The 22,711-nt window shown below is 38.8% G+C and overlaps 1 protein-coding gene across 1 annotated transcript in view; it reads left to right on the forward strand.

Moving 5' to 3' along the window:
* The window catches only part of GTF2F2 (general transcription factor IIF subunit 2), a 156,375-nt gene extending 135,233 nt beyond the window's left edge, over positions 1-21,142 (forward strand). The window contains exons 7-8 of the mRNA XM_012465187.3: positions 8,847-8,990; positions 20,881-21,142. Coding sequence (XP_012320610.1) covers positions 8,847-8,990; positions 20,881-21,000 — 264 coding nt within the window. The 3' untranslated portion in view covers positions 21,001-21,142. The remainder of the gene's footprint in view (positions 1-8,846; positions 8,991-20,880) is intronic.
* Positions 21,143-22,711: the final 1,569 nt, after the last annotated feature.

Below are 22,711 nucleotides of genomic sequence, written 5' to 3' on the forward strand. Positions count from 1 at the left end.
ATGTATATGCAAAACGATGTTCCCACATTTGGTCAGAAAGAAACTCCCTTGGATTTACCAGCAGCTTTTTCACCCACCTATATCACCTAGATGAATTTACCTGTATATATGTAGAGAAAATACCCAGTTTTGTTCTTGGAGATATTCTAAAAATTAAATTCAGATTTATCTTTTTAATTCACAAACTATCTGGGTATAATGTCTGTCATACTTGTCATTCAGAAACCATTTACTGGGCCAAAAGGAGTTGCATGATTATTATTATATCTTAAAATGCTCCTTCATTGAAGTCACACCCCTGAAAACCATCCTCTTACTAGGATATGACATGTCAGTTTTTTTCCCTAAGTGGCATTTCCTGTGCCTTAAATCTTCATTAAGTGTCTGAACTTGAATCAGGTCATGTAAGTCAGTATTTTCCACAGTAAATTTTTTGTAACATTAACTTGGTGAGACAGAGTCTCCCTGTAGGGGGAAGGTCATATAAAAAGGATTCTGTGTTTAAAGAACTTGTAGATCTGAGTATATCCCCCTCTTAAATTGATGCTTCACTTTAATATAGTGAAGACTGGGAAGCTTTAGAAATTTGTTTAATCCTGCATTTACAAACATTTGAACATCAAATTTCTCCCATTCTTTCAAGTAGTGAAAACAGACATTGGGGAAATAATGGAGATGTCAAAGTATGGTTTACAAGAGGGCCCACTGGGTGAGGGGGAAAATTATTATAAGTTATATTTATCTTGTTTTTCACCTAATAAAGGAAAGGAACTGAGCTTTAGAGATACTATGTAGATTGACCCTGGCACCTTTTTGCAGCCCCTCTGCTAGTTGGTCATTTTTCAGCACAAGAGTAGTAATGGTACAGGACAAAGGGGTTGAGCATTGTGCCCTCATGTTTCATTTGCTTTCAGCTTTTTAGCATTGGTGCTCAATTCAGAGATTTACTGATTATAGTATCTATTATTAGCCAAACTCAATCTCAACAAATGAACAAATGGCTTTAAAAGATTTCTGCAGAGAAACTGTCAATTAAAGATAATACTAATAAAGCAAACGTGAACAAGAAAGTGAAAAAAGTGAACTTCTCTTGCTTCTAAAAACGGTCTATCAGTCTTTGAGGTGACAAACAGTGATGATGTAATTAGATCTGAAGAGAACTTGGCCCTTTCAAAAAGGAAATTATCAGTATCATTTTAAATATGGCTTGTCATGCCCTGTCTTCAATGATGACTCAGTTAGTGTCTACGGTAGAATCAAAAACAACTGTAGATATTCCAAGCAGAAAAGAATATAATGTAGGGAGTTGGTTACAAATGGTTATGAATACCAAATGGATGAGCTGGAGTTACAAAGGGAGAAGAGATCAGGAAGCTGCTGCAGAGGTACTCCTGCAATACAAAAAAAAAAGAAGAAAAATCTCCCTCCCACTTTCATTCTCCTATTGGCAGAACCCCAGCTGGAAACCAGCTAACAAGGGAATCTTGGAAATGTAGCCTACAGACCTCTTGCCGCCCCTGCCACGAAGGCTAGAGCTGAAGGCTTGTTGCAAAATAACTGGCAAAGTGACCCTTGACCTTTGTGAGTATTGTACCTTGTTATATTAGGTATTGCTGATACAAAGCTGTCATGGCGTGCAATACATTTAAAAACTAAGCATACAGAACATGAAGACAAATCACTGTATTTTGAAAGCAAAACAAAAAGACATTTTGTAGTTTTGACAAATTAAAACTTACTCTTAAAATCATGTATTTTATTTCATCCCTCTGAAATTTTTTATTTTGTATATGCTTATAATGTCTATATATAAATACAGTAATACATTTGTCCATTTTATAAAGAGATACATGCATAGTTCATGCTTGAAATTTTTTGCTTATGGAGGTGTATAATCAAAGTATAGAGTCAGCTGATCTGTAAGGTTCTTTCCAACTCCCTTCAGCTTTGAATCCAAGTAAGGGTGCTTCTGTATGTGTGTTCTGGTTGACTTTGTGAACGTCATTATCTAGCCTATGTAAATTTCATAGTATTCTTTTATATATTCCATGGTCTCTTATAACCTTTCTCATAAGAAATTCCTTTTCTTCTTGTGAGGACTCAATATCCTCTGTTGTCTAGACATTTGTTTTCAATGTTGCTGTATACTAGAATCACCTGGGAAGTTTTTCAAAAAGAAAAATAGGCCAGGTGTGGTGGCTCATGCCTGTAATCCCAGCACTTTGGGAGACCGAGGCAGGTGAATCACCTAAGGTCAGAAGTTCAAGACCAGTCTGACCAACATGGTGAAACCCATCTCTACTAAAAATAAAAAATTAGCCGCATGTGGTGGCACATGCCTGTAATCCCAGCTATTTGGGAGGCTGAGGCAGGACAATTGCTTGATCCTGGGAGGCAGAGGTTGCAGTGAGCTGAATCATGCCACTGTACTCTAGCCTGGGCAACAAGATCGAAACTATCTCAAAGAAAAGAAAAATACCCTCAGAAATTGATTCGATTAATCTAATGGGGATGCCAGCCATCTTAAGTTTTTAAACTTCTCGAGTAATTCTAGTATGCAGCCACTGATCCAAAGAGGTGGGAACTTTTTATAGTTCTGCCATCTCTTGTTGGAGGTGGGTGTTCAATAATGGTACTTGGGAGGAAATCTCTTTCTACCAAACCTAGAAGTTTTAAAAAGAATTAATATTTTCTTATCTTTGTTAGAATTTCTGCTCTGCAGTTTGAAAAAAAATTATCTTTTTCTCTTTATTATTATTTCTGGTAAAAGCTCTTGGCCAGAAAGAACTCAAAAACCTTAACTATGCTCAGATGGGTAGGAGAGAAAAAAGAAAAGCTTACCTAGTAAACTGATTGTTGAGATAAACCCCCAGGAACTAGAAAGGAAATCATTTTTATGCATATATACTCTATGTCCTTCAATATGGCAGCTGACTGTGTTAGTCTGCAGAAATAAGATTTGGGGTTTGAGTGACTGATCTTTTAAAGTTACATGCATAAATTTGAATTTTACTAAATAAAAAGGATGTTTGTAGGACTATATCATGAGGGATTTTCAGTAATATTTGCCTGTTATAATATGCAATATAAGTATACTACATGCTTTGTCTATTTGAATTTGCACATAAAGAACTGACCTATTCTAAAGAATTAATTTCCTCCCAAGAGATAATGACACACTAGTCAGAAATAGAAGCATTAGTTGAGGGTAGGGGGAGTAAACTTTCATAAGAATTTAACATGCAAAACCATGATATTCAGAGCTGTCATGCTCACTTCCAAAGTTAAAAGCCTTTACAAAGACTGCCTTGACAAAACAAAGTATTTCTGCAAACAACAATCTAGAAATTTATAGATGTATTATAAATTTTAATTGGTAGTGGGTGGCATTTATAATTTTAGTCAGTGATTATGGTTTCAGTAATGACAATTGAACATCTGTATACCACATCCACAAAGGATTTTCAACATTTGGTTGAATTTGAGTCAAGAATAGGCTGGGTGCAGTGGCTCACGCCTATAGTCAGCACTTTGGGAGACTGAGGTAGGTGGATCACCTGAGGTCAGGGGTTTGAGACCAGTTTGACCAACATGGTAAAACCCTCTCTTTATTAAAAATACAAAAATTAGCCAGTCGTGCTTGCACATGCCTGTAATCTCAGCTATTCAGGAGGCTGAGAATTGCTTGGACGTGGGAGGCAGAGGCTGCAATGAGATGAGATTGTGCCACTGCACTCCAGCCTAGGTGACAGTGTGAGACCCTGTCTAAAAAAAAAAAAGAAGAAGAAGAATTTGTGTAATTGTATATGATGGATTTTTTGGTAAAAATTTGTAACTGAAGACTAAATTTAAAGTGCTTTCTGGGCCGGGCGCGGTGGCTCACGCCTGTAATCCCAGCACTTTGGGAGGCCAAGGTGGGTGGATCTTGAGGTCAAGAGATCAAGACCATTCTGGCCAACATGGTGAAACCCTGTCTCTACTAAAATACAAAAAAAAAAAAAAAAATTAGCTGGTTCAGTAGCACTAGTTCTAGAAGAAAGTTTTTAAAAAAATTTTTTAAATGAAAAAAAAATTTAGCTGAGTGTGGTGGCGTACACCTGTAGTCCCAGCTACTCAGGAGGCTGAGGCTGGAGAATTGCTTGAACCCAGGAGACAAAGGTTGGAATGAGCTGAGATCATGCCACTGCATTCCAGCCTGGCGCCTGGTGACAGAGCAAGACTCTGTCTCCAAAAAAAAAAAGTGCTTTCTAAATTGACATTTATTTCTATATAGTCAGTTGTGCAGTGATCTGTGGTCATTGGGGGACAGATAGAAGACTGATAATTATAATTCACACAATATAAAAATTGTTTCTACTCCAGTCTTACTAAGATTTATAGTGGCTGACAACAAGTTAGATATCTGACTGCTTTAATATCGTTTCCTTACAGTGCCTGTGCTCTAGTGAGAAACAGAATGCCCAAAGGGCAAAGAGCTAAAAAGAGAAGAAATGACATTATCTCAAAACTGTAATCTTCTCCTAAATAGAATAGTTCATATCATTAATAGTTTATTTGTACAATTAATTTAATTTGTAGTGCCAAGTTGTGAATATAATATTAAGGTTATCATTTCTGCACTGTTTAGTTTTAAAAAGTTACCTAAGTGACCCTGGTTTTGTCCTGACTGTAAGTTTAAGTATTCATAACTTAATGGCCATGGAAATCATTAAATCCCCTTTGATAATTACACATGCACTAGAACTATTTATCTGATACCACAGAGCAGAATTTGGATTATGACCCTATCTTAGACATTATCAAAAAAAAAGATTTAGGGGAGGTGGAAGAGCTAAAATAAAAAAAATTAAAAAAAAAAAAGATTTAACTGTCTAGGCACAGTGGCTCATGCCTGTAATTCCAGCACTTTAGGAGGTCAAGGTTCGAAGATCACTTGAGGCCAGGAGTTTGAGATCAGCCTGGGCAGTATAGCCAGACCCCATCTCTTCAAAAAAAATTTAAAAATTGGCTAGGTATGGTGGCCTGCACCTGTAGTTCCAGCTACTTGGGAGGCTAAAGCAGGAGGATAATTTGATCCCAGGAGGTTGAGGCTGCAATAAGCTGTGATCACACCACTGCACTCTAGCCTGGGTGACAGAGGGAGATCCTATCTCTAAAATTAATTAGTTAACTAATTAAAATAGAACAATAATATTTTTTAATACAGCATGAGTTAAATCTTTATTTTATTTTTGAGATGGGTTCTCACTGTGTTGCCCAGGCTGGAGTGCACTGGTGCATTCTGAGCTCACTGCAGCCCCTTCCTCCTGGGCTCAAGCAATCCTCCCACCTCAGCCTCCCAAGGGCTGGGACTACAGGTGAGTGCTACCATGCCTGGCTAATTTTGGTATTTGTTGTAGAGACTGGGTTTTGCCATGTTGCCCACTCTGGTCTTGAACTCCTGAGCTCAAGTGATCCAGCCACCCCAGCATCTCAAAGTGCTGGGATTACAAGTGTGAGTCACCGTGCCTTGCCTAATCTTTATTTTGTTATTTATTTATTTTTTTAGACATAGAATCTCACTCTGTCGCCTAGGCTGGAGTGCAGTGGCATGATCATAGTAGAATTTTGTAATTTTCTTACTACCCATTAACATTACTAATTACAACTTAATCTGACCCTTATTTTTATCCCTAGTATTGATTTTAAATTTCTTTTCCAATTTATTCTTAATTTTTACCTTTGATTCAGGTCCTCTTGCATCTGACACATGGCTCTGGGGTTGGGACAACTTGATAACAACACGTAAAAATTTTTCTCTCCACAGCCAACTAGAATGTGTGTCCCCCATAAAGTAGGACAGCTTGCTTTACCAGTAGGCTTATTTGAAAAGAGTTTTCCTGTTAAACTTTCTAGCTTCTCCAATCATTTTACACAGGGAAGAGCCTACTGAAGGTAGAAACTGAATATACCATCACTTCTCTTTGCTATTTCCTGAATATAACTTTTTCTGTCATCTTTCAGTGTAAATTAAAGCTGGAAAAGGAGGCCAGACAAAGTATTATGCAGCTATGGCTTTATATGGAAAGTACACAAGCATAGCACTGGGCTTTTGCTAGGTACTCACGTCTTTTACATAGTCATTTTTGAAGAATGATAGCCTTTGGCTATAAATGAAATCACTTATCCCACTCAAACCTGTGGGAAAGGAATGGCTTTCTCTACCTCTCCTTAGATTCTATTTTCTTCTATTTTCTAGACCCCAAGTTAAGTTTCTTTTATCCGACACTTGACCAGAGTAAATGATTATAATATTCTTATCTCCGGGTCTATATTTTTTCCTGCATTTTTTTTTTTTGAGACGGAGTCTAACTCTGTCACCAGGCTGGAATGCAGTGGCACGATCTCGGCTCACTGCAACCTCTGACTCTCAGGTTCAAGCAATTCTCCTGCCTCAGCCTCCCGAGTAGCTGGGATTATAGGCATGCGCCACCACGCCCAGCTAATTTTGTATTTTTAGTAGAGACGGGATTTCACTAGGTTGGCCAGCATGGTCTCAATCTCCTGACCTAGTGGTCTGCCCCCCTCAGCCTCCCAAAGTGCTGGGATTACAGGCGTGAGCCACTGTGCCCAGCTTCATCTCTTTTTTCTTAGTTGTCTCTGTAGCTTGCTTCCTTGTTGAATTGGGGCAGGATTTACACTTCTGCCTTTGTCCTTAAGTGCATTTTTTTTTGTCTATTTTTCCATCTTCCTTACATTGAAAAAACTCCTTGGTCTTAGGTTCTCTGGTCTCTCCCCTCTCCAGTCTTGCTTCTAGCTCTTGTAGTCACTCTGCTCTTCTCAGAATCTTTTGTAGCTGCCCATAGTTACTCTCTTTCATGCCCTTTTCACCCATAAAATCTTGAGACTGCCTGGATTTCAGTGTTCCCCACTACAGTCTATGTCATTTATGTGCATTTTTTGGCATCATGATCTTGTCCTAGGTAGTTCTTTGTCTATTACTGCATTTAAAATGCTCAGGCCGTCTCTAATAGTTTTAATCCATTTAAAGCCATAAGAAGGGGATTACCTTTAGAAAGAGAAGGCTGTCTTACTCTCCCCATATCTTAGGGCAACGCCTAGCATATAATCATGCTTAATAAGAGATCAATGGAGTTTGAGTTTTACTACCAGGTTGTACATATCAAAAAATGAAGATGATTGAGTCCTTTCCCTTTGTCTCACTCCTAACATTATTTAACTGAAAAGTAGATTCTCAGGGTTGTCAGAGTTACCTTTTGCCACTAATTTGACAGTCTAAGATATATTTTTAGTTTTAATGTCAATAAATCAGTAGAAACTAAATTTTATCCTTTTATAACAAATGTTTATTGTTGAAATAGAGTAAGCTTAACTACCTGAAGCTGAAATTTATGCAATAATTTAGTTTGTAAATTTTGTTATTATTATTATTAGTTTGTAAATTTTGAAATGTATTTCATAGTTTTTGAAGCTAGTCCCCAGATTATAATTATTCCAGCTGACAGTTTCCATCGAGCCTACTGATGCTTTCTTCACCAGGTTGGATCCTCCAACAAGTTTCAAATGGTTTATACAAGTGAAGTGTTCCTAAAAACAAATAAACAAATGTCTCAGTTAACTAAGTTATTGAACAAAACTTGCATATTTTCAGTAAAAAGGGTAATGTTTTACAAATGAACAGTCCAAGGATGGTAGCAGTAGGAGGGAACTTCTGTAGTCTTAGTGCCACTGCTTTTTAGGCTGGCATGCATGGAGATACACAAAACTCCAGGATAAACATATAAACATAACACATGGTCCTAAAGTGTCATTTTTATTTGAACAGGAGGTATTCTGTTTTTTTTATTTCCATGTTAAAAATAAAGATGTATTATATAGGTGAATTTAGAAGTCACATGAAGTTTTAAATGGGAATTTCAGAAAAATTGTTTGCTTGTGTCTGAGTGATAAGTATATATTTCCCCTTTGTCTTGTTAAACTAACTTCATTTTATAGGAAAAGAAACAGGTATCAAGGAGGTTGCACAGGGTCAGGATGAGAAAAGGTCTATGTCCTTTCCTTTTTACCAATGCTTCCCAAACTTTTTTCACTCCGTGAAGAACCTGTTCTATGATCTGCCTGCCTCCAAGAACCCCATGTTTGAAAGATGTTACCTACCAAACTGTATCTGTTAGATAAAATGTTAATCAAAAACAAAAGAACTGCAAGTTAGAGTTTTTGATCAACACAAGCTAACCAGTTAAACACACTGAATGGATATAATTTTGGCAAAAGGCCTTTATGGGGGGAAATGGACACATTACATAAAGCTTTAGGGAATAATGAAAGTGACTAGAATTATTACTCACTTAGAGCCTTAAAGATATGGAGAGCCCTGGGAGCAACAGGTCCCAGGTTCTGAACTATTCTTCAGAGGCCTGCTGCCTCGAAACTTAAAATCTGGCTGTTTTTGGATGACTCAAAAGAGAATGCCTAGGTAGGTACAGTGGCTCATGCCTGTTATCTCAACACTTTGGGAGACTGAGGCAGGTGGATCACCTGAGGTAAAGAGCTCCAGGCCAGCCTGGCCAACATGGCAAAACCCTGTCTCTACTAAAAATAGAAAAAATTAGCCATGTGTAGTGGCATGTGCCTGTAATCCCAGCTACTTGGGTGGCTGAGGCAGGAGAATCACTTGAACTCAAGAGGTGGAGGTTGGAGTGAGATCATCCCACTGTACTCCATCCTGGGCAACAAAAGCAAAACTCTATCTCCAAAAAAAAAAAAAGAGAGCGAGAAAGAATGCCTGTGTTTCAGAGTGGACATGTTGAATTGATGCTTTTATTTCTTTTCCTATTTGCATATAGATTGAGTATGAAAGGAAAAAGAAAGAAGACGGAAAGCGAGCTCGAGCTGATAAACAACATGTTTTAGACATGCTGTTTTCAGCCTTTGAGAAACACCAGTACTATAATCTTAAGGACTTGGTGGACATCACAAAACAACCTGTGGTATGTATATATTCATACTGATCCTTTGAATATGCCCTCCTTGATTAATAACATGTCTTTTTCTCTCGTTCGCCAGTATGTGACTTAGATAAGCAACTAGAAAGAGTGAAAGTTACTCATCAAGGAGGCCAAGCTTTGGTAACTGGTGTAAAGTTAGAACATAGTATCCTTTTAAAGAGGTTTCATCTTAGACTGTTTTTTGTTGCTTATAACAGAATACCTGAAGCCAGGCAATTTTTAAAGCAAAAGAATTTGTTTCTTAAGATTTTCGAGTCTGAGAAGTCCAAGGTCAAAGGGCCACATCTGGTAAGAGGCTTTTTCTGGTGGGGACTCTGTAGAGTCCTGAGGCAGCTCATGAGGAGGCTGAGCATGCTAGCTCACGTCTCTCTTTCTCTTCCTCCTTTTATAAAGCCACCAATCCTACTCCAATGATAACCCATTAATCTATGAATGAGCAGAGCTCCCATGACCCAGTCACCTCTCAAAGGCCCACTTCTTACAACTGCCACATTGGGAATTAAGTTTCACATGAGTATTAGAAGGGACAGATATACAAACCATAGCAGGTATTTTTATATGGTTTAACTTTTGGATTTTTTCCCACCCGAAAATAGAAGATTATAAGAGGCCTATTATTTCTCCCTGGTACTCTTTGATTTTTAACCTTGAATGAGTTATGTCTAGCTTTTTTCATATTTTGTTGTATCTGTCAAATAGAAGCATATATATATATATGTATATATGGCGTTTCCTTTAAAGATACAAACCATTAAAAACTTTATCTAATTGATCCCTTTGAAACACCAAACTGCCAATACCGCTCTGAGCTTCAACACTGTTCTCTAACAACATTCATTTACCAGTGTTCCTCTACAGCACATTTCTGTTAAAAAGTGTCACTGAAAACTAGCCCTGATTATAACTGAACCTCTTAATTTCCTCTTGCACGACCTCCCCAGTTTCAGGTCAGGATTCAGAAAAGTTTATTTTTATTTTTTGAGATAGAGTCTTGCTCTGTCGCCCAGGCTGGAGCTCAGTGGTGCAATCTTGGGTCACTGTAACCTCCGCCTCCTGGTTCAAGCATTTCTCCTGCCTCAGCCTGCCATGTAGCTGGGATTACAGGCGCCACCACCATGTCCAGCTAATTTTTTTTTTGCGACAGAGTCTTGCTCTGTCTCCAGGCTTGAGTGCAGTGGCACAATCTCAGCTCACTGTACCCTCTGTCTTCCGGGTTCAAGAAATTCTCCTGCCTCAGCCTCCTGAGTAGCTGGGACTACAGGCATGGACCACCATGCCTGACTAATATTTGTATTTTCAGTAGAGACAGGGTTTTGCAATGTTGGCCAGACTGGTCTCAAACTCTTGACCTCAGGTGATCCACCTGTTAGGCAGGCTGCTTTCTAATTTCTATATTATTAAGAATCATCATCATTAATCCTAAGCCAGGTATGTAGAGAGTAGAATTTAAGCTTTGTATTAGTTCATTTAGTTTCTACTGCAAAAGGAAAAAAATAGATATTTTTAATGTTTGAAGCTTATTCCCAAATTTACTACTACATAATGACTGCTGTTTTTATATAATGTTTGCACAGACATATACTCTCCCTTTTTTCACTTGGCTCCTTTTTTCTTTTCATTTTTCTTATAACTGGAAATTTTTATTTTTAAATGGTAGTACTAAAAAGATAATTTCCAACAGAGCATATTAATTAATGACAGCCCTTTTAAGACTTCTGTTTTAAGAAATAATTATTTGCTAACTTACAAAGTAGAGCCTTAATTAAAAGTTTTAGAACATGAAATGTGATATAAAGTATTAACTATGTTGACTATAAGTGGGTGAAATTTAAACACATTTGTGAAATTTTAATACTTTCTTTTTGAAAAACGATTTTAATAGAAGGACTAATGATCTACCAACTTTATTATGGAACAGTAACATTTTCCCTTTTAACTTTGTATATGGTTTTGTTTTGGCTTTTTCTTTTCTTTTTTAAGAAACAGGGTCTGGACAGGCGTAGTGGTTCATGGGAGTACTCCCAGCACTTTGGGAGGCCAAGGTGAGAGGATTGCTTGAGCTCAGGAGTTCAAGACCAGCCTGGACAACATGGTGAAACCCCAACTCTACAAAAAGATACAAAACTTACCTGGGAATGGTGGTGCACACCTGGAGTCCCAGCTACTCTGGAGACTGAGGTTGGGAGGATTGCTTGAACCCGGGGAGGCGGAGGTTGCAGTAAGCCAAGATTGTGTCACTCTACTCCAGCCCGGGTGACAGAGTGAGACCCTGTCTCAAAATAAATAATAAAGAGACAGAGTCTCGCTCTGTCACCCGGGCTGGAGTGCTCATAGCTCCGTAGCTCATAGCATGATCACAGCTCACTGTTACTTCTACTTTTGGACCCAAAAGGCCAAAGCAATTCTCCCACTTCAGCCTCTCGAGTAGTTAGGACAGGCATGCCCCACCACACCTGGCTAATTTTTTAATATTTTTTTGTGGAGACAGGGTATTACTTTGTTGCTTACTGTGGTATCAAAATCCTGGCCTCAGGTCCTCCTGATTCAGCCTCCAAAAGTGCTAGGATTGCAAGCATGAGCCACAGTGTCTGGCCCTTGTTTCTTTTTTATCTCATTCTGTATGAGGTGAAATTTGGGATGAATTTAGTAATATAACCAATTGAGTCAGAATTTTATGTAAGGCATTACATGGATAAGAGCAATAGCTGGGATAGGTACCCAGTAAACAAAATTTTGTATTTCTTTATATATAGAATTTACATTGAATTTTTAATTAAGCAGTAGGCCACAAAAATTGTATTTTCTGAAAAATCCCCTTACCAATAAAATCTCCATTTTATCCTTCCATTCCCACTTGATTTTAAAGAGAGATAAAATAAATTTTTAAGCTTATTAACTGTCTGCTTCTGGTTTCTTTATTTAGTTCCTGAGCAAGCTAGAAAGACGTGGTTTTATTTAGGCTTGCCATCTCTGTGGAATCTTCTCAGGAAAGAAATCATTTTCTTGGTGTTGGGCTCTGTGTTCAAGGAAACATTCTGTGGTTTTGAATTGATGTTCGAAGCCTCCCATTTCTCTCTGAGCAGGTGGATTCAAATACCAGAGGATAAACCAATTGGCAGAGGACCTTGTGCCAGCACTGCGCTACTTCAGTTCTGTATTGCAGCATTACAGAGCCATTTCTTCTTTTTAGTGTGTCTCAAGTCAGCTAATTCAATTATAGATTAACATACAGAGCCAGCCACTGTTTATTGGATATGTTACTTTACCCAGATAATTGGACAATAAAAATAGTCATCTTAATTTGTTGTTATAAGCTGAAGCGGCCTCCCTTTTTCCTCTCAATTTAAAACCTTTTATTTTTAGTATAAATTATTTTTCTTTCTTTTTTTTTTTTTGAAATGGAGTCATGCTCTGTTGCCCAGACTAGAGTGCAGTGGCATGATCTTGGCTCACTGCAACCTCCACCTCCCGGGTTCAAGCGATTCTCCTGCCTCAGCCTCCCAAGTAGCTGGGATTACAGGCATGTGCCACCATGCCTGGCTCATTTTTTTTGTATTTTTAGTAGAGACAGGGTTTCACCATGTTAGCCAGGATGGTCTCAATCTCCTGACCTCGTGATCCACCCACCTCAGCCTCCCAAAGTGTTGGGATTACAGGCCTGAGCCACCGCACCTGGCCAAATTATACTTTCTTAAAAGTATATAGTTCAGGCTGGATGTGTTGGCTCATACCTGTAATCCCAGCACTTTGGGAGGCTAAGGCAAGCAAATCACTTGAGTCCAGGAGTTCAAGACTTGCCTGGGCAACATGGCAAAATCCTGTCTCCACAAAAAATAAAATAATTAGCTGGGCATGGTGGTGTGTGCCTATAGGTCCCAGCTACTTGGGAGGCAGAGGTTGCAGTGAGCCCAGATCGTGCCACTGTACTCCAGCCTGGATGACAGAGAGAGACCCTTTCTCCAAAAAATTTTTAAAAATGTATAGTTCAGTGGAGTTTAGTATATTCAGAGAGTTGTGCAACCAATACCATAATCAATTTTAGAACATTGCCATCACCCTAAAAAGAAACTTCATGCCTATTACTAGTCACTCCTGTCTCTTCCCCATTTCCATCCTCTCCCTCGCAGGGAACCACTAATATTACTTTCTGTCTATAGATTTTCTCTGGATGTTAACATATATGGATATGTGATCTCTTATACCTGGCTTCTTTAACTTGGACATAATGTTTTTATGTTTTATCCATGTTGTGGCACATATCAGAACACTATTCATGAGAGATTGGCTCCAGGACCTTTTACAGATACCAAAATCCAAGGATGATCAAATTCTGGATATAAAATGGTGGTTTTTTTTTTTAATACATAACCTACATGCATCCTCCAGTATACTTTAAATCTTTAGATTACTTATATAATATAATGTAAATGCTATGTAAATAATTGTTATACTATATCGCTTAAGGAATAGTGACCAAAAAAGTATGTATATGGTCAGTACAGATGCATTAAGAAAGAATCACAATATTTTTGATTTGCCATTGGTTAAATCCATGAATGTATAACCCAAGAATGTGGAAGACTGACTGTACTTCATTTCTTTTTATTTGCAAATATATATCACAGTGTGTATATACCATATTTTGTTTATACATTGGTACATTTGGGTTAGACATTTGGGTTGTTTCTACTTTGGGGCTATTATGAATAAGGCTACAATGAACACTTGTGTACAAATTTTCATGTGAACATATGTTTTCATTTCTCTTGGGAGTAGAATTGCTGGGTCACATGGCAACTTCGTTTAGCCTTCTGAAGAACTGCTAGACTTTTTTTTTTTTTTTTTTTTGAGACAGAGTCTTGTTCTTGTCACCCATCCTGGAGTGCAATCGTGTGATCTTGGCTCACTGCAACCTCCGCCTCCTGAGTTCAAGTGATTCTCCTGCCTCAGCTCCCAAGCAGCTGGGATTACAGATGCCTGCCACCATGCCTGGAAAATTTTTTGTATTTTTTTAGTAGAGATAGGGTTTTGCCACTTTGGCCAGGCTAGTCTTGAATTCCTGACCTCACGTGACCCACACGCCTTAGCTTCCCAAAGTGCTGGGATTACAGGTCTGAGCCACCACACCCAGCCTTATACAGTTGAGAAGCATGTCTTGTTGTTGTTGTTGTTTTTGTTGTTTGAGGTGGAGTTTCACTCTTGTTACCGAGGCTGGAGTGCAATGACACCACCTGGTTCACCACAACCTCTACCTTCCAGGTTCAAGCAGTTTTCCTGCCTCAGCCTCCTGAGTAGTTGGGATTACAGGCGTGCGCTACCACACCTGGCTAATTTTGTATTTTTAGTAGAGATGGGGTTTCACCATGTTGGTCAGGCTGGTCTCAAATCTCCGACCTCAGGTGATCTGCCCACCTCAGTCTCCCAAAGTGCTAGGATTACAGGCATGAGCCACCATGCCCAGCCAGAAGCATGTCTTTAAACAAAGTTAAAGTTTTGGCCTAAAGAAAGTAAACTTGTTTACCTGAAATATTCAAACATGTGAATCATTTGTCAGTGCCAGACAGAGGAGGTGTTACTGAAGTGAGATAATTTACTAACACAAAAATATTAACGCAATAATTGCTTTTTCAAGATTTGGATTAAGTGGTGAAGTAGGATTTGCACCTTGACCATTTCATCTCCCATCTGTGTGCTGCTTAGAGTTTCTAAAGGGAGGAATGGAGACAGTGGGAGATAGGAGGGGGGATCTAGTGGGGAAGAGGAAATCAGGAGAAAAGGAGAAGAAAAATGTAGAAATCGTCTGTGTTTCAGAGAAGTCTCCTAACATCACCTTCCCTCACCTTTTCACAGCTTTCTATATCTAAATGAGTGAAAGTATCTGTTGCATTTTCCGTATTAGGCCATTCTTGCATTGCAATAACAAAATACCTGAGACTGGGTAATTTATAAGAAAAAGAGATTAATTGGCTCATGGTTCTGGAAGCTGTATAGGAAGTATGATGCTGGCATCTGCTCAGCTTCCAGGGAGACCACAGGAAACCCACAGTCATTGGTGTAAGCACATCACATGGCAAAAGCATGAATGAGAGAGCGAGGCGCAAGATATGCTACACGCTTTTAACTGACTAGACCTCAGGAGAACTCACTCACTATCAAAAGGACAGTACCCAGAGGGATGGTGCTAATTCATGAGAGATCCATCCCCATGATCCAGTCACCTCTCACTAGGCCCCACCTCCAACACTGGGAATTACATTTCAATATGAGATTTCAGTGAGGCCACACATCCAAACTATATCACATTTGATCACAGTTTCTTCCCAATGTGTAGTTTATATATTAACAGGAGAATTTTGTGCCTTGAAGTCACTAACATCTTCATCAGTAAGTTTTCGTTCTGTTGATATCTCTTAAAGGAGTTACAGTCGTTCATGCAAAAATCATGTAAAGATGAAATGATACTTTGAAATTATCACAGAATTGATAATGTCCTTCTTGTGGATCACTTTATAAAAAGCATATAGTGTATTTACCCTTGTTGATTGCATTAATCAGTGCCATCATCAGTGTAAATTTGCATATTGCATATTCAGTCTCACTGTTTTGAGAAGATTTTGTAACTAGAAGCCTTAGGGTGTCATATTGTTAACTTACTTACAGCATTAGTAGTTGGTGATCAGCTCCCTGTCAAAGGTGTATGTTTTTAATGAACATCTATGAATTTAGATATAATTGATTTATTATTATTCTTATCACTGAAATGCTTGATAAGATAAAATGCAGAATGAGTCCTCCATTTGTTTGACAGAGCAGGAGAGGAAAAGGTGGTATGAGAAATGGTAGGGGGTGGAGGGAGGGAAGCAAGGAGCAAAAGACTAAAATAGTAGGCTACTGTGCCTTATGACTGTACATCAGTTTGTCTCAGTCTTGGGGGCCAATTAGGATGTTGATCCATGGATTTCTGGCTTTTTGCCCACTGTAGTTTTAACTTGACCCACAAATGCAAACATCCTAATGACTTGACCTCTTTGGTCAAGTATGTCGCTCGCCATTTCCTTCCAAGAAAGTTGTGATGTTCTCTCACTTATTTCTCTGCATTCAGACTAGCTGTAAATTCTCTCCCACACATCCTTTGATAAAGAATTGCTGGACGACCTGAGCCAGTTTATTCCAATCTTGTGCTGCAGCACAGCACATAGTCTGTAATGAGACATATACCCAATCCTATGTGACATAAAGACGATCTACTCGGTTCTAGAATCCTTAGTTTAAAATACAGGTGGTTAGACAAAAGATTTAATTGGAAGGAGTAAGTAATAGGAGGGGAACTCCTTTCTCTAGATCTGTACACAGAATTGCTGTTCAAATCAAATGATCAAATACCTGTTCTCAAAGAACCTAACATCTTTATGCAGGCTGTGTTAGGTGCCCCTTCTCAGTGGTCTCATCATACTCTGTACACATGCCTCTAACTATATTTACTAATTACCTGCTAATATGCCTTTCTCTTTTTCCTTTTTTTTTCTTTTGAGATGGAGTTTTGCAATGTTTCTGTTGCCCAGGCTGGAATGCAGTGGTGCAATCTCAGCTCACTGCAACCTCCACCTCCTGGTTCGATTGATTATCCTGCCTCAGCCTCCTGAATAGCTGGGCTACAGGCGCATGCCACCATGCCCAGCTAATTTTTGTATTTTTAGTAGAGACAAGGTATCTCCATGTTGGCCAGCTGGTCTCAAACTCCTGACCTCAGGTGATCCACCTGCCTCAGCCTCCCAAAATGCTGGGATTACAGGTGTGAGCCACCGCGTCCGGCCTAATATGCCTTATTCTTTACCCCCATTCTCTGCACTAATCTTAAACCATGAACTCTGGGAAGAAGACTGACTGTCTGTCATTCTACCTGGCACATTGTAGGTGCTGGAATAAATATTTGAATGAATATAGGAATATTAAAAAGAGACATAAGATTACCAAATAATTTTCGATCCTGGTAGAACCTTTAAAACCTCTTCTTCAGTTGGCTTTGTCATCAACAATATTTTAGCTCTAAAATGCAGATTTTAGTAATAAATGCCATTCAGATTCAGGTTGCAGCAGTTTAGTCAGTAAGCCTTTGTTTCTCAAACTAGGTCACTGCTTGAGTTTTAAAAATAAACTAGAATTTGAGTGGTCTGTTTTTATGGACCTTCTTAGTGATACCCTCCACCACCACCCAGCAATCCTCTTAGCTGCCTTGTTAGTCTTAAGCACACTCTATTCACTTTGCATAAGTACACTAAGTCTCCGATGTGCAGGCAGGCACTGTAACAGGAGCATGTGGTTTAAATGAAGAGCAAGGCATAGAAATAAAGGATTATAGTAAGAGCTACCATGGAAGAATGTGCAGTGTGAAATGTAAATCTAAGGTAAGGCTGTTAGAGAAAGTTTCTCTGAGAAAGTAATGTTTGAGCCTAGTCTTAAAGAATGAGGGGTTCAGAGTTGAGGAAAGGAGATAAACATTACAAGGAAGGGAAACAACATATGGAAAAACCCAGAAGCATGCAGATACAGAAATGGGAAGTATGTGTAAGGGGGAGTGTTGGAAGATGAGGCCAAAGGAAGAAGGCAGACCTGAGTGGATGCCTCCGAAGGCGTTTGGAATTTAATGTGTAGGCCAAAGGGGGAAGTCATGGAAGCATTTTAGACAGAGGAAGGACATGCTGTCTCTGTTCACTGTCCATGTCTTCTTTCCTTTAGAGATTTTTTTTTTCTTGTTTTTCCCTATCATCACTACTACTTTCTCTGCTAATGCTTTGTACCTACTTCCCTGCCAAGATAATTTATTTATTTGATTACAGTAAAATGGTCTTGGCCGGGTGTGGTGGCTCACGTCTGTAATCCCAGCACTTTGGGAGGCTAGGTGGGTGGATTGCCAAAGGTCGATAGTTTGAGACCAGCCTGGCCAACGTGGTGAAACCTCGTCTCTATTAAAAATACAAAAATTAGCCAGTTGTGGTGGCACATGCTTGTAATCCTAGCTACTAGGGAGGCTGAGGCAGGAGAATCCTTGGAACCCGGGAGGCAGAGTTTTCAATGAGTTGAGATCATGCCATTGCACTCCCCTCTGGGCAATAACAGCGAAACACTGTCTCAAAAAAAAAAAAAGAAAGAACGAAAAAGGTCTTAGATTGCAGTTTAGAACATCCTAAAAATCAGGAAGTTTGTGTCCCCTACCCCCAAGTCACAGTAGATTGTGACCCTGATTGCATTTTGTTGCTTGAAAAATTGACAGACCATGATTATCTCATTCCATTCTTAATGTTACACGGAAAATAGAATGACACCTTCTTGTATAAAAATAATTCCATATATTCTACTAGTTTACTAAAATGAGAGTGGACATGAAAGCAACTGAATTTGTACACTTAAGACTTTCTTAATGTTTTGTGTTTAACCCTTTTTAGTCTTTTCATTTTCTGGGCCTAGATTAGGGCACACGAGACTTGAAGTCAGGAGAGCTTCTTTTCTGTGGAGCTACTAAAATGCTCCTGGCGATTGCTCTTTTCATTTTTGACCCTTTGCAGTGCATCCACAATTGTATAGTTGTTTGTGCAACACCGTCTTAGCCATTTTCATAATAAACCATTCTTTGGAATTTTACAAAGATGTCATTCTTGGCACCTAAACAGAGGATCATTTGTTTCTAACCAATCATTTTTCATTTATAAACCCTGTTCAATTAGAAAATAGTTTATGAATAGTGTCCCGTTTTTTAAATGTAATTTGAAATAGCAGGTGGCAGACTTGCATTTTATATTACCTGGATGTCTCAAGCCTTTATGCTTACTCATTCACATGGGTCTGCTAGTGAAGCCAACCGTAGAAGGTGTGGGAGGCAGGCAAGCCTCAGGGGAACCCAGGGCTCATTTGGTTCATTGCTGCCACCTGCTGGGGCTGGCTGATGGAATGGGAAGGCTGCCCAACAGAGAGCTAAGCCATCCTGAAATAACCTCTATGTAGTTCCAGTACTAATCAGCTATTATGTTTCTAGGTGACAATCCACCCCTGACCGAAAGGACTTTATGAACTCTAGAGCGTTGTATCAGTCAGTGTAAAGTGGTGTTAGATTATGTTGGTAACACATAATCTCCAGCAGTGATGAGGCTCAGAGAATGAAGAACACACTAAGGACTCAAAGATCCTAGAGTTTCAGAGCTGGAAGAACCTTAAACCAGATGTAGTATATAGTCACATGAGTCACTTAGGCACTTGTTAAAATGTAGGTTCCTGGGCCTAGCCCCAAAGACTTTGACTCAGTAGACCCAACATGTATCTTATTTAACCAGCTTCCCACAAGGTTCTGATACAGGTAGTCTAGCATCACTGCAGAAGAGAAGAAAACTATCTGAAATATCCAGACGAGAGCTTCTCAGCTGTTATTTTTATTAATGCCTCGTTTCAATCAATAAGAAAAATTATCTTTCATCAATGGGATGAGTCATCATCATACTGTAACTGGTTCTTTAAAGCATACACACACAAATTATTGTTGGATTGCTTTATTCTGCAACTACCACCACAACAGAAGAGTCACTTTTAAATAATTAACTTTCCTTTCTTCTCTAAGAAGGAAATTCTGTAGTTTATATTGGTCAGCATTGTGGAATGCTTTTTGGCCTTGAGCATTGGCAAGCAAAGGTGGAGTTTCATATTACACTTAACATAGCCATTATTTCCATGACTGTATTAATCATTTAGTAAATGTTAATTGAATTTTTAGGGACCTAAAACACCATCATACAAATTCTTTTCTTTGGAGAAGTCAAACACAAAGCTGCATCCCTGATAGGTTTTGAAGATGTCTTATTATCACTTTTGTTGTTGTTGTTGTTGTTGAAGTCGAGTTTTGTTCTTTTTGCCCAGGCTGGAGTGCAGTCTGGCTGACTGCAACCTCTGCATCCTGGGTTCAAGCGATTCTCCTGCCTCAGCCTTCCTAGTAGTGGAGATGGGGTTTCACCATATTGGCCAGGCTGGTCTCAAACTCCTGACCTTAGGTGATCTGCCCACCTTGGCCTCCCAGAGTGCTGGGATCACAGGTGTGAGCCACCATGCCCAACCTTATTATCACTTCTTCTTCCCTTCTCTGTGTGGCAAGCTTGGCTAAAGTACAAATAGTAGTAAATGCAAATAACAACTCTCGTTCTTATGTAGGAAAAGATAAGTGGCCTAATAACAAATTTGAGAACTCACTTTAGAACTGAGAATTCTGAATACCTGTCATATGCCTGCTTGATAGAATATTCTCAAAAATGTTAGTCATTTTTTATATATGCTACTGCTCCTGAAACTACTGGTTTCAATCTGACTGTGAACTGAGTCCGTGAGGCCGCTGAACTCAAGGGCAGATTACACTTCGTGTACTGTGTCACATTGAGTGAGGACCAGTAATATTTTCATGTATTTCAGCTAATGTTTTTTGTGTTTGTTTGTTTTAGCTTTTAAGCTGTTGGCATTCAGGACTTTTATCCCCTTTAATGCAAATGATCATATATTTAGTACAGTGATCATATCACACATGTAGAATCAAAAGGCAGTTTATTGAGCCTCCTTAGAGATAAATCTTGCTGAGCATTTAGGAGCATATTATTTTTTTTTTTTTTTGAGATAGGGTCTCGCTCTGTCTCCAGGCACCAGGCTGGAGTGCAGTGGCGCAATCTTGGCTCACTGCAACCTCTGCCTCCCAGGTTCAAGCAATTCTCCTGCCTCAGCCTCCCGAGTAGCTGAGAGCATAATTTTTATGACTTGCATACGTGCTTTGGCATAGCATCTTATTTTAAGTTTTGTTTGCTGCCTTTATAATCTCATTTATTAGGGTTTTTTGTTTTTGCTTTAGGTGTACCTGAAGGAAATCTTAAAAGAAATTGGTGTTCAGAATGTAAAAGGGATCCACAAAAACACATGGGAGCTGAAGCCAGAGTATAGACACTATCAAGGAGAAGAAAAGAGTGACTGAGATGACTCCTAGCCTGCACGCTAGTGAAACAACTAGCAGTGATGCTAAGCAAAAGGCGCTGATACTGGAAGGCTTGAACACCGTATGTTAATAGGGGTTAAGTGACAATACTTTCATTTCTCTCAGTAAATTTTTTAAACCTGTAATTCTTGTAAAGTTTCTTAACTGCTTTCTTTTGTTTTGTTTTGAGGAGAAAGAACAAATTTATTTATAGACTTGTATTAAACCAGATTATTCACAATGGGAATAGGGGTTAGAGGATTAAGAGGGTTTTTCTTAAATATTAGCTTTTAAACATGTACAATTACGAAATTTTTTTAAATGAGGGCTCTCTAACCTTGCTGTTATCTTTGAGGAGCTGAGATAATGCAGATCCAAAGAGAATTGTATAGCAAAAAAAAAAAAAAAAAAAAAAAAAAGCAGTCAACTACAGAAACTCATAAAAGGAATAAAAAGCCAAAGTTCCTTATTTTAAAATTGTCAAAGAACAACGCGGTGTTTTTCTTTTAAACAGGTGATCATGTTTCGTGTTCATACTCAGCGTTAATAAAAGGAGAGCATGTAAGCTTGTAGTGAAATGGCAGTTGTCATGATTAGCTTATTTTACCATAGTGATACTGAAATGAGAAATGTGCAGAATCGTGGTCAGTTGATGTTTCTTTTATTTGCTTTTAAGAAAATTAGAAATTAGGCTGGGCATGATGGCTCATGCCTTTAATCCCAGCACTTTGGGAGGCTGAGGAGGGCAGATCACCTGAGGTCAGGAGTTTGAGACCAGCCTGGCCAACGTGGTGACACCCCATCTCTGCTAAAAATACAAAAACCAGCCACGTGTATTTGTGGGCACCTGTAATCCCAGCTACTCAGGAGGCTGAGGAAGTAGGATCTCTTGAATCCAGGAGGCGGAGGTTGCAGTGAGCCAAGATTGCGCCATTGCACTCCAGCCGGGGTGACAGAGTGAGAATCCATTTCAAAAAAAAAAGAAAATTAGAAATTAAATATCTTTCCAGTTTCAAGATATATCTCCCCCATTCAGATTATAAGCTTCTCAAAACTGGTTTGCCCCCAGAATTTTACTACTCACCCAGCAGACATGTATTGACCATCACATGGCAAATGATATCAGCAAATCAAGAGAGGCATGGGGTATAGGTGAGACAGAAAAGGTTAGTTTCAATTCCTGGGTCATTCAATTGTTTCTTTTCTCTTTAATTAATTTTTAAATGAAAACAATACATGTATATGTTAGAAGTTTTTTCTAGCACAACAGGTTATGTATTAGGCAATCCAAAATCATACCATCAAGACCATCAAACAAAAAAAGAAGCTTTAGTAAACTAAGCACAGGGAAAAGTTGTTTTTTCTATCAGCTGCTTCTGGATGCTTCCAACCAAGAAGTAGCAAGTGCCCAAGTTGCCATAGTGTTTGCAGGGGAAAAAAATGAGGAAAAAATAATCAAAATAAGAAGTAGCAAATGCTAAAAATTGAAGAAAATGTTATGTAATTAAAACAAAGCAAGGAAATACCTATCCATTGAGAAAAATAACTTTTATATGATTTGCTTTTAGCAGCAAAACATTAGAATTCTGAGATTGTTAACAGCACTTGTGTACACACTATAAAATAAAATTCTGAGTAAGGAGGGTGTTCTCATTCCCCATCCCACCCCAACTTGTCTTATGTATAGGAACCAAATGTGGTATGCTCATCA

This window comes from Aotus nancymaae, unplaced genomic scaffold (genome assembly GCF_030222135.1).
Source record: "Aotus nancymaae isolate 86718 unplaced genomic scaffold, 86718_ANA_hifiasm-v0.15.2.pri h1tg000009l, whole genome shotgun sequence".
Classification (NCBI taxonomy): Eukaryota; Metazoa; Chordata; class Mammalia; order Primates; family Aotidae; genus Aotus; species Aotus nancymaae.